The 12,064-nt window shown below is 43.8% G+C and overlaps 1 protein-coding gene across 4 annotated transcripts in view; it reads left to right on the top strand.

Annotated features, from left to right (window-relative positions):
* The window catches only part of TRIM2 (tripartite motif containing 2), a 138,343-nt gene that overhangs the window by 98,381 nt on the left and 27,898 nt on the right, over nt 1-12,064 (top strand). For all 4 annotated transcript variants that reach the window (XM_036240476.1, XM_036240474.1, XM_036240475.1 and 1 more), the window contains exons 4-6: nt 3,650-3,801; nt 5,036-5,216; nt 6,082-6,805. In XM_036240476.1, the coding sequence (XP_036096369.1) occupies nt 3,650-3,801; nt 5,036-5,216; nt 6,082-6,805 (1,057 nt within the window). The remainder of the gene's footprint in view (nt 1-3,649; nt 3,802-5,035; nt 5,217-6,081; nt 6,806-12,064) is intronic.

Raw genomic sequence — 12,064 nt, 5'->3', positions numbered from 1 at the left:
TTTTCAAGAATTTGGAACGATTGGTGTTAATTCTTTGGTAAAATTCACCAGTGAAGCCATCTGGTTATGGGTTTTTCTTAGTTGGAAGTTTTTTGAATATTGATTCCTCTCTTTGCTTGTGATAAGTCTATTCAGATATATTATTTCTTCTTTGAGTCACTTTTGGTAGTTTCTGTGTTTCTAATAATTTGTCCATTGTATCCAGGTCAGTTTCTGGGTATGCAACTGTCCATAGTACTCTGTTCTCAATTTTGTTGATCTTTGCAAAGAACCAACTTTTGGTTTCATTGTTTTATCCCTATTTTTTCTTTTCTCAGTTTTATTTATCTCCACTCTAATCTTTATTTCCCTTCTTCTGCTTGCTTTAAGTTTAGTTTGTACTTCTTCTTCCTAGTCCCTTGAGGTAGAAGCTGAGGTTATTGATTAGAGACCTTTCTTCCTTTTAATGTAGGCATTTAACAGCTATAAATTTTGCTCTGAGCACTATCTCTCTTAATTTTTGATGTGTTGTGTTTTCATTTTTATTCATCTCAAAGTATTTTCTAATTTCCCTTGTGATTTCTTCTTCGACTTCTTATTTAAGAGTATGTTATTTAATTTCCACATTTTTGTTCATTTTCCGGATTTCCTTTAGTTATTGATTTCTAATTTTATTGCATTGTGCCCAGAAAAGATACTTTATATGATTTCAATTTTTTTTTTACAGGTATTGAGATTTTTGTTACTTAATAAATGGTCTATTTTGGAGACTGTTTCATGTGTACTTGACAAAAATATAAATTCTGTTATTGAATACAGTGTTCTATGTGTGTCTGCTAGGTCTGATTGGAGTGTAATGTTGTTCAAGTTCTCTATCTCTATTGATCTTCCATCTAGTTGTTTTATCGTGATTGGAGATGGAGTACTGAATTCCAGCTATTATTGTTGTACCGTTGGTTTCTCCCTTCAGTTCTGTCAGATGTTTCTTCATATATTTTGAGGATCTGTTGTTGAGAGCATATTTGTTTATAATTGTTATACTTCTTGATGGATTGACCATTTTATTGTTATATAACGTCCTTCTTTGTTATAACAACTTTTGTCTCAAAATGTGTTTTGTCTGATATTGGAATAGGTACTCCAGCTCTCTTTTGGTTACTGTTAACATAAAAACATCTTTTTCCATCTTTTACTTTCAATCTATTTGTGTCTTTGGATCTGATGTGAGTCTCTTATAGAGAGCATACAGTTCACTCATTCAGCAGTGTTTTTAAAGACCTACTATGTACACAGAATTACCTAGGCTCTGGGTGAGAGAGTTCCTGTGCGCAGTAATTTAAAATCTCCTAAGATTTAATAAATGGGGTATGAATAAAAGTTCTTTGGTGGGTGCATTCACTTTGTGAAAACGCATCCATCTGTATTGGGATTTATGCCATTTTCTTTATGTATGTTACTCTTCAAGAAGATGATCCCCCCAAAGTGCTTTGGGAATTCAAAATTAGAAGAAATTATTTTCAGCCGAGAGCATAAGGGGACTGCCTTCAAAAGGAAACCAACTTTCAGGCCTTGTGTTATAATGTTACTGAGATTCGTAATAATAGGATTAGGTGGTTTTATTTACTGATAAGCAGATGATATCATTATTAAGAACTTACTATGTGCCAGTGACTTCTTTGTGCATATTAATCTACTGAATCCTCCTAGCACTCCTATTAAGTAGGTTACTAATGTTGTCTCCATTTGACAGAGGGGAAAAATAGAGACACAGTGAGGTTACATAAGTGGTGAAGCCAGGATGTGAACTGCTCAGCCCAGCTCATCTCTCAGCAGTTCTCAGAGTGTGGTCCAAGAATCCTCAGGAGTCCCAAGAGTGGGAGCAGGGAGGGGAGGTCCACAGATCAAAACTGTATTTATAGAATATTAAGACATTATTTGCCTTTTTCTCAATAGTGTATGTAGGAAATTTTCAGAGACTATACGATGTGTGTTATCAAAACAGATTGAATGCAGAAGCAGATATGAGAGTCCAGCTTTCTTCTATTAAGCCAGACACTAAAGAGATTTTTTAAAATGGAAAGCAATGCCATGTGTGTGTGGGGGTGGGGGGGTGGGGGGGGGTCGGGGGCTTAAAATAGTTTGGGAGATCAGAAGTCTAAAATCAAAATGTAGATGGGGTTGTGTTCCTTCTGGAGGCTTCAGTAGAGAATCTATTCCCCTGCTTGTTTTTAGTTTCTAGAGGCTGCCTGCATTCCCTTAGCTCGTGACCTGTTCCTTAAATCACTCCAATCCCTTGTTTCTGTTGTCTCATCTCCTACACTATCTTTGACCCTCTTGCCTCCCTCTTACAAGGATCTTGTGATTACACTGGGCCCACCTGGAAAACAAGCATACTCGTGCCATCTCAAGATCCTTAACTTATTTACCTCTGCAAGTCCATTAACAGGTTCCCAGGATTAGGATGTGTACATCTTTGGGGGGCCATTACTCAGGCTACCACACCTGCTTTGCTATGTGTTCTTTCAGCAAGTCTGCATCTCTGATAGTCCTCGTCTCTACAATTCAGTACTATTTGAGCTTCAATATATGCCCTGCTCACATCCCTGGAAGGGACAGAAAAAGTATCACATGACTCCACCCTCCTTGGCAGGGTAATAGTTGATGAACAGCTGATCAATTTCCTGGTTAATGACCTATTGTCCCATTGACTTGCCTTTTACCAGCCAGTGATTCAGTTCTAAAGAATTTGGATGAACCCTGGCCGGTTTGGCTCAGTGGTTAGAATTTCGTCCTGCGGACCAGAGTCACAAGTTTGATTCCGGTCAAGGGCACGATCCCCAGTTGTGGTCAAGGGCACGTACCCAGGTTGTGGTTCAGTCCCTGCCCTAGCAGGGGTTGTGCAGGAAGCAACCAGTTGGTGTATCGATGTTTCTCTCTCTTCTCCCCTACTCTGTCTGGAAAAAAAAAATGGAAAGGTATCCATGGGTGAGGATTTAAAAAAAAAAAAGAATTTGGATGAAACTGTACAGGGACTGTAGCCAGTTGATAGTTGTTTCCTTATTTCATTTTTTCCTGGGGACAAACTATTTATTTTTATTTAATTTATTGGGGTGTCATTAGTTAATAAAATTATATTATTTTTTATAGTTTTATATATTTTATATACATAGTTTTATATATTATAGTTTTCAGGTGAATGCCATTCTCATAAATTTTGTTTGCAAAATATATTTTTAATAAATTATATTTCATGTTACTATTTAATGGCCTTATCATTGCTTTTAATAAATTAATATTTAACCTTCTGTTTCATTTTTAAAGCAATAACTATGTATAGCTATAACTCACAGCGACTAAAGTACTTTGCAGTCCTCGGTAATTTATAAAGAGTGTCGAGGGACCCTGAGACCGAAAGTGTGAGCCCACAGCCCCGCACTGCTCTGCCTTGGTGGGGTGGTCACCAAACAGCTCGTTTTGTGACCAGGGCAGCAGCCTGTTTGAGACGCGGCACATAACAGCGCCCCTTCCTTTTCTCCTGTGAAACTGGACCTAAGATTGCCGCCAACCAGGGCAGCTGGGAGTTAATGGGAGGGTGCAAGTGGAGGCCTGGTGCGAAGTCAGCACGCAGTCAGCAGCACCGCGCCTGGAACTGTTCTTGTGTCACCCGCAGGTGATGGACTTTTACTGCCAGTCTTGTGAGACCGCCATGTGCCGGGAGTGCACTGAGGGGGAGCACGCGGAACACCCCACAGTGCCCCTCAAGGACGTGGTGGAGCAGCACAAGGCTTCACTCCAGGTGCAGCTGGACGCTGTCAACAAAAGGTGCGCACACCTCCCCGGCTGCGCGCTGGCCGCCCCAGCGTCAGGCTTGGCCTCACGGTCTCTTGTCCCCGTGGGCTAGTAGGTTCATGTCACCTACATCAATTCTTCCATTGGGGGGGGGTCTCTAGTCATAAGCTAGTGAGTGGAAGGTTGTCCCTTATCCCTTGGTAACCCCCCCCCCGTGTTATGAATGATGGCATTTTTGTTTAGTGCCTTAATATGATTATAAATAAAATATACTTGAGGCTAATGCTCTCAGGAGTTCTCTAAAATGTGTATGTGAACCCAGGCTCTCTGAGGAGCCTTTCTTATCTGCTGCTCCTGACATACAGGCCCATTGTGTCGCCTGTGACTGGTTCCTCCCTGCCTGAGGCCAGCAAAATGGTACCGAGCAGTGATTGCTCCATTTTCCTTATGTTTCCCTGACCCAGGCCTTTTTTTTCTTTTGGCATGGAATTGAAGGAACAGAGTAGCTGTGTGATGCGTGAGAAAGACCAGACAGGAAATAAATAGCCAGCTGAATATAAATCTCTTCACTAACAGTTGTAATGAGGCAAGTGTTATTCTATAGTAATTAAAAGAATTTGAGGACTTGCAAGAAATTCTCAGGGAACTCTGAGTTTGGAAAAGTTTTTCATAGGATTGAGGAAAAAGATACCACTGTATGTTTAAAATTGATTCTCAGCCATCGGTAATTATACACCCCTCCCCCAGTCTCACCCCAGGGACATTTAGCAATGCCTGGAGACAATTTAGTGTGTGTATGTATGTGTTTGTGCTATTGGCATCTGGTAGAGGGCAGGATGCTGTTAAACATCTGTAATGCACAGCACAGTCCCCTGCAACAAAGAATTCTCTGGCCCAAAATATCAACAGTGTCAAGATTGAAAAAGCCTGGTTTAGAGAGTGAGGAAAAGACTTGGTTCAGAGAGCTTCAAAGCTTTTTACCCATCCATTATTCAAAGTGGGTGACTAAGGTAGATTGGAATAAACATGGACCCTCAGTCTCTTCTCTCAAAGGCTATAATTATGTATTACTCATTTTATTCTTCAGTTATTATTTCTTAAAGATGATGAGAGGTACATAAAATGTTGGGGTGTTTTTGGTGTTTTTTTTTTTACAAAATACATTATTTAGATAGTTGGGGTTTTTGTCTTTTGTTGTTTTTGTTTTTATTTTTACTATTTCTAGGTTGATGTTAAATAATAATGATCTTTAATAACTGTCCTCCAGGCTCCCAGAGATAGATTCTGCTCTTCAGTTCATCTCGGAAATTATTCATCAGTTAACCAACCAGAAGGCCAGCATTGTAGACGACATCCATTCCACCTTTGATGAGCTCCAGAAAACTTTAAATGTACGCAAGAGCGTGCTGCTTATGGAACTGGAGGTCAACTACGGCCTCAAACACAAAGTAAGGCTCCATCCAGCTGTTCTTACAGATGTCCTAGAAGAGACATGATGTCTGGGGCACCTCCTGGCATTAGCTTACTGTGCTCTAATAGCAGCCAAGGGGACTCAGATGGGTCTTTAAGTGTGACTGTTGCTCCTCAAGTGTCACTGTTGCTCAGTAAACAGTAGTTTTCACTGAATGGAATATCCAACTTTTTTTTTTCCTTCCTGTTTTCAGCACAACTAATTCTGTGACCTTAAGTCCCAATTAATCATTTGACACAAGGCAAGTTTGGATATAAAGTAATGTTTTCAGGATTTAGAGTTAAAACTGGATTGTTTTCCTGCCTTGATTATAATGTATAATAGTCTCTTAATTATTCTCTCACCTACACCAACCTGTTAGTCAACTTCAAAGTGAGCCCTGACTGCAGCCTTTGTTTAACTCTGCATGTCCCATCACAAAACCAGGTATAAGGAGGTTCTTGAGATTCAGGTGTGGAGAGTTTGCATTCCTCTGGTGTCTGTTCCTTTAAGAGGTGACAGGGGAGCTTGGGACATTAAAGAAAGATATGGAATAATAAATATTTCAGATGTGAAGCATGACAATCTAAGCTCTGGGTGGTGACGTTTCTGCTCAGTGCTTTCAAAAACACACGACCCAAGAAATATGTGTGTGGGAGAAACAGGGCGAGGCTGAAGGAAAGCGAAGGGCCTGGGAACGCAGTGCATTAGAACCGCGTTCAGTGAGTGAAAACAAACACCCCTCGCTGAGAGCCACGGGTGTGGGCAGGTGCAGAACCGGGTGCGCACTGCACGGCCCTGCGTCCTACTGGCTGAGCTCCGGTGCTGCAGGAAGCACTCACCCGGGTGCGTTTTTCCTGCAGGTCCTGCAGTCGCAGCTGGATACTCTGCTCGAGGGCCAGGAGAGTATTAAAAGCTGCAGCAACTTCACGGCGCAGGCCCTCAACCATGGCACGGAAACCGAGGTGCTGCTGGTGAAGAAGCAGATGAGCGAGAAACTGAACGAACTGGCCGACCAGGACTTCCCACTGCACCCGCGGGAGAATGACCAACTGGACTTCATCGTAGAGACCGAAGGGCTCAAGAAGTCCATCCACAACCTCGGGACGATCCTCACCACCAACGCCGTCGCCTCCGAGACCGTGGCTACGGGCGAGGGGCTGCGGCAGACCATAATCGGGCAGCCGATGTCCGTTACCATCACAACCAAGGACAAAGACGGGGAGCTCTGCAAAACCGGCAATGCCTACCTCACCGCGGAGCTGAGCACGCCCGACGGCAGCGTGGCGGACGGAGAAATCCTCGACAACAAAAACGGCACCTACGAGTTTTTGTACACCGTGCAGAAGGAAGGGGACTTTACCCTCTCTCTGAGACTCTACGACCAGCACATCCGAGGCAGCCCGTTTAAGCTGAAAGTGATCAGGTCGGCGGACGTGTCGCCCACCACCGAGGGCGTGAAGAGGCGCGTGAAATCCCCGGGCAGCGGTCACGTGAAGCAAAAGGCTGTGAAACGCCCCGCGAGCATGTACAGCACTGGGAAGAGAAAAGAGAATCCCATCGAGGACGATTTGATCTTTCGAGTGGGTAAGGAGCACGCGGCGCGGCGCCTGCGGCGGAGGGTTGCTTAGGTTAAGGGGTACCGGAGAGTGGCTGCGAAGGGGGGCGTTTCAGGGCAGAGCTTCTGCCTGAAGGTGTTGGGAGGAACTGGTGTATTTTATTAGGCGAGCTTATGTGGTCTCCATCTCTGGAGACGTTATGCTTTATTTTCCGCCCCTCCTTTTTCCTCCTTGTCCCCTCTCCCTCTCTCCCTCCTCCTCCTTTTTAACGCACAACACTGCACGTTCGCTGTAGAAAATTGGAAACTGAAAATAAGCAATAGGAGAATTAGAAAAGTCACAGCACTCATAATCTGGCAATTTGAAAGGAATGTTGGCAATTTTTTACCTCCCGATAGGAATGTCTTTGGAGAACTGCCTAACCCAAAGGCGGAGATCGTCCTATCCGATAACGTTCCGTTTCTCAGAAATCTGCCAGCTTTGGGCTATGGTGTGGGCAAAGGGCCTGGTGCCTCCGTCACTGCTGCTGGGGTTGGGGGACATCGTGCATTGCAAGTTGAGGTCACCGCCAGTGTGTTAGCTGGAGAGCAGCCCCCAGATCGGGAGAGTGGGTGGAAACCTGGAGAACGGAATGGAGTTAGGGTGGAGGCAGAAGGATGCGAATGAGCCAAGAGATTGGAGTGTGCAAATAGCCCATCCCTTTTCTGTTTAATTGCCTCTGATTTTTTAAAAATATCAAAACAAAAGTTTACTGAGACTATTTTTTTAAGTTTATTGAGTCTAATTTTTTATTGTTAAAAGTATTACAGATGCCCCCCTTTTCCCCAGTGACCCCCTTCTCCCTGCTTTCACTCCCCCTCCTGCTTTCCCCAACTTAATGTCTGTGCATTTGCATAGATGCTATTTTTAGCTGTTTATTTTCTCTAAGTGAACTAGATGTAAGCAAACAATTTTATAATTCTTGAGGGAAAAAAGAGTCTGCATTTTAGTTACTGCATCCAAAAGTAGCTTCAGCCTGCTTCTCTTTTGCCTCTGCAGTCCTTATCACAGTATCTGTAAAAGGGTGCTGCCCTGTGTATTAAATGACACCTGTAGAAAAACAATTCTGTGGTTCAAATAAATGGGAGAAACCTTAGCTTAAGTGAAAGAAACGGATTATTTTTAAAACTGCAGAACCTTTAGAATCTGCTGATGTGCGTTTTAAGTCTCCAAGGCAGAGGAGAGATAACAGGCAGCACTTCCAAACTTTTCTGACCACAGAACTTTTTCCACGGAACATCTTGGGGAAGTAACTCCTTGGAACATTCCTGGGCCAAGCTGCCTTATGTTAATACTTTAGGCTGAGTCTTGGTGAACACCGTGATGTGATATGTCACTTGTCTGCCCAGGGCATGGAGGCCTCCTACAGTCACAGGCTGTTTGTGCAGTGTGGGTGCAGAAATTGTTGATCCACCCACCAAAGCAGAGTGGGTGAGCTGGGCAAGTACAGGATTGGGAGCCTCCCAGTTCTGCCACTCCGGTTCTGCCGCTGACTTGAAACCTGGGTAGGTCTTTCAGCTTCCCTGGGCTTCAGTTTCCATGTCCATCAAATCAGAATACAAATATCTGCTTCTGAGAACTGTTTTAAATTCCAAGAATAATGCCTGCATGTAAGAGGAGCAAGATGAATGAAATGTATTGTTTTTGCATATGCAATTAAGGTTGTTGAATGTTCCCTACTACATTCAAAAAATGTAACTGGCTGCTGCCTATGGATCTCCTGCATTAAGAATAAACTCAATTTCAAATTCAAAACCCCCCACCTACAGCCAAGGGACCCCACCCAGTCTTCTTGTCCAGGCAGTGTGCAGAGTGGAGAAAGGTTCAGACCTGGCTTAGATTTTGGCTCTGATTCTCTTTGCCAGCTGGGCAACCAACTTACCCTTTCTTAACCTGGTTTCCTCCTCTGTAAAACTAAGGGAATGACATATTACCTAACTCTTAAGGTTGTTGTGGGGTTGAAAGAGAGAGAATTCTTGTGCGATGGCTGGTATTTGCCTGTGTATAGTAAATGCTCTGTTCATGGTAGCTAGTGTTTTACTGTTGTTATCAATCATCGTCATCTCCAACTGTGATTCTCCTGAATAAAGCAATCTCTCTCTTAGGGCTATTTTCCTTCCAACAATATTGACTCTAAATTCCCAGCTCCCACCCTAGAGGGGAGAGGATATGCTCTCTCCCGTCCTATCCATTGATAAATGGAGCCATAGTGATTCACTGACACAGGTGGGAAGGTGTTTAAATGATTAAACATTAGTAAAGTGCTTAGAACAGTGCCTAGCAAGCAGCACTCTGCCCGAGTTGGTTAATAAAGATGCTGTCTTAGTTGGCTCAGGCTGCCATAAAATACCACAGACTGATGGCTTAAACAACAGAAAATGTATTTCTCACATTTGTGTAGGATGAAAGTCCAAGATCAAGGTGGCAACAGGGTTGGTTTCCTCAGAGGCCCCCCTCCCGGGCTCGCAGGTGGCTGCCTCCCTGCTGCTCCTGCTCACATGGCTGTCCCCTGCTCACATGGCTGTCCTTCTGTGCACAGGGACCCCTGCTGCTGCTTCCTCTTCTGACAACAAGGACGCCAACCATGTTGGATTAGGGCCTCACCCTAATGGCCTCATTTTAGGTTGAGCAACTCTCGAAAGACTCTATCTCCGGATATAGTTACCTTATAAGCTACGATTAGGACTTCAATATATGAGTATTGGCGAGACACAGTTTAGCCCACAGCAAATGTTAAACATCTCAGTTAGGTAGGGGCAGAAAGAAAAGCAGGTCCCACTGGCCTATTCCTCTTCATCTTTATGTTCTAATCCAGAGTCCAGCTGAAAGATGCCGCTCACTGTGCAATAATGTAACTCAAACACATGTCTAGGGCACTCAGTGCCTGGCAGGTGCTAGGTGATGGGAATATAGAGATGAAAGAAATGGGAAATCCACCCTCAAGGAGCTTACAGTTTGGGATAACAGATGTAGGACCAACTAACTCTAATACCATAGCTTAGGTGAGGGAAAGCTATAGAAATGAGAAGGAGTTTAAATGGGACGTAAATGATGAGTACGACTTATCCCGGTTGACAGGTGGAAATGGCATCTCAGGTAGAGGGACCAGTGTGAAGGGCAAAGGCACGGTAAAGAGGAGTGAACAGGATTGATGTTTTAGGGGAATACCTTCCGTGAGGAGATGTAGGCTGAGCGAAGGTCAGAGGAATGGAAAGTCAGGAAGGCACTGGCGGAGATGAGGCTGGACAGATCAGTGTTGGACCCTGCTCCTGAAGGCCTCTTGAACTTTCACACCTGGGCATCTTCAAGCCTCTTGAACTTTCACACCTGGGCATCTTCATCTATCAATTCTTTCCCCAATTTTATCCTTCCCTCAAGTACCACCTCCTCTTTTAGAAGGCACTTAATTATCATCATTCGTGCATGGGTCATATTTCCCAATAAGATTATAAATTACTTCAGGTCCAGGATGATGTCTTTAACCATCTATAATCTTCAACAATAGCCAGAAGAATATTTTGCATAAGTACTTTGCCCATTTGAAATACGATCAAGTCATGACCTGCTGCATGATTTAACTCCTCGGCTTACCACTGTGAAGTCCCAGTTTCCAGGCCCAGGGGCACCTAGAGCAGGCAACAAGCACTAATCTCAAGGGTAGTCATTCTCATGCGTGGAGCTATGCCAGGCGCTATCAGACAGCGCTGGCCCTTTAAGAACTTGTTTTCTCAACCTGTATCCCGTTGGCTACAAATGGGTAGAGCTTATATTAATCATTAGAACAGTTCAGCATTTCTTGGCAGTTATTTTGTTTTAGAACTTTAAGTTTCTTTGTACAGTCAGGCTACGAGGTGCATGGTAACAGAACATTCATGATTTGAGCAGCTCCTTGGTTTGTGAGTTCAAGCCTGCCACGTGGAATCCATAATTCATTGAATCTGCTACGCGTCAGAGGTGGCCACTGTGATTCTGCTGTTGTGACACTCATTTTGTGCTTAAAGATACAGTTTTCATAATACATGTGTTAGGGTTCATGCAACAACCCTAAATAACATGTTAATGTTATGCATTCATGAAAGTGAATTACCACTTTTTGGATGATATAAGAGATTTTCAGGGGTAAATATGACTCTAATGGTCACCTTCCTCACCAGTTTTATCCAGCCTGCTAGTTATATGTGACTTTGCCATTTGAGCACCTAGCATGTGCCAGACACTTGGCTGGGTCGTAGTATAAAGAGAGGGATGAGCCCGGCCAGTGTGGCTCAGTGGACTGAGCGTCATCCCATGGACTGAGAGGTCCCAGTTCGATTCCTAGTCAGAGCATATGCCCAAGTTGTGGCCTCAGTCCCCAGTGGAGGGCATGCAGGAGGCAGCTGATCAAGGTTTCTCTCTCACATCAATGTTTCTATTTCTCTAGAAAATCAATAAAAACATATTTCTTTAAAAAAAGAGAGGGTTGAGATTCTGACTTTGACCTGGAGGAGGCCACAGTCTAGAACAGTGGTTTTCAACCTGTGGGTTGCAACCCCTATGGGGATTGAATGACCCTGTCACAGGGGTCACCTAAGACCATCAGAAAACATATATTTCTGATGGTCTTAGGAACGGAGACACGGCTCCTCTATCCATCTCCAGGCGGGATCCGCCACATGCAGATCCGCCCACATACAACATGAGGAGCTGTGTTAAAGGGTCGTAGCATCAGGAAGGTTGAGAACCACTGGTCTAGAAGGAGACAGACATGAGAAAAATGTACCTTCAGTATGAATCAAGGCACAGAAGCTGGGGTGAGGTGGGAAAGGAGGCAGGCAGGCAGGCAGGGGGAGTTCAGGAAAGTTCCTGGTGATGACATCTAAACCTAAGTTGGCTTTGAAAGTGTGTCTATCTGATGGAAGGAGGAAAAGGGTGGTTTTAGATGAAAGGAAAGCAGGTACAAAGACATGAAGGTGAGAAACTGAGCAGTTCAAAGAACTATAAATGATGCCATTATCCTGGAGCATCAAATGAAGAGAGAGAGAAGCAGAGAGGAAGTTGTGTTTCCTTGATTAGGAGCTGAGACTGTGTTCTCTATTCCTGTGTTTCTCAAAGTGTGGTCCATAAACCCCTTGAATTCCTCAGGGGATTGGTAAATTGAGAATTTCTGGATTCTAAACTGCATTTAGAGAATCAGGAACTCCGGGGAAGGGCCAGGAATCCGCATTCTGTCAGCTTTGGTGAAGCTTATGTACACTGAGCTTTCAGAACC

The sequence above is a fragment of the Molossus molossus genome, unplaced genomic scaffold (genome assembly GCF_014108415.1).
Source record: "Molossus molossus isolate mMolMol1 unplaced genomic scaffold, mMolMol1.p scaffold_m16_p_4, whole genome shotgun sequence".
NCBI classification, from domain to species: Eukaryota; Metazoa; Chordata; class Mammalia; order Chiroptera; family Molossidae; genus Molossus; species Molossus molossus.
This window is presented reverse-complemented; position numbering and strand designations above follow the sequence as displayed.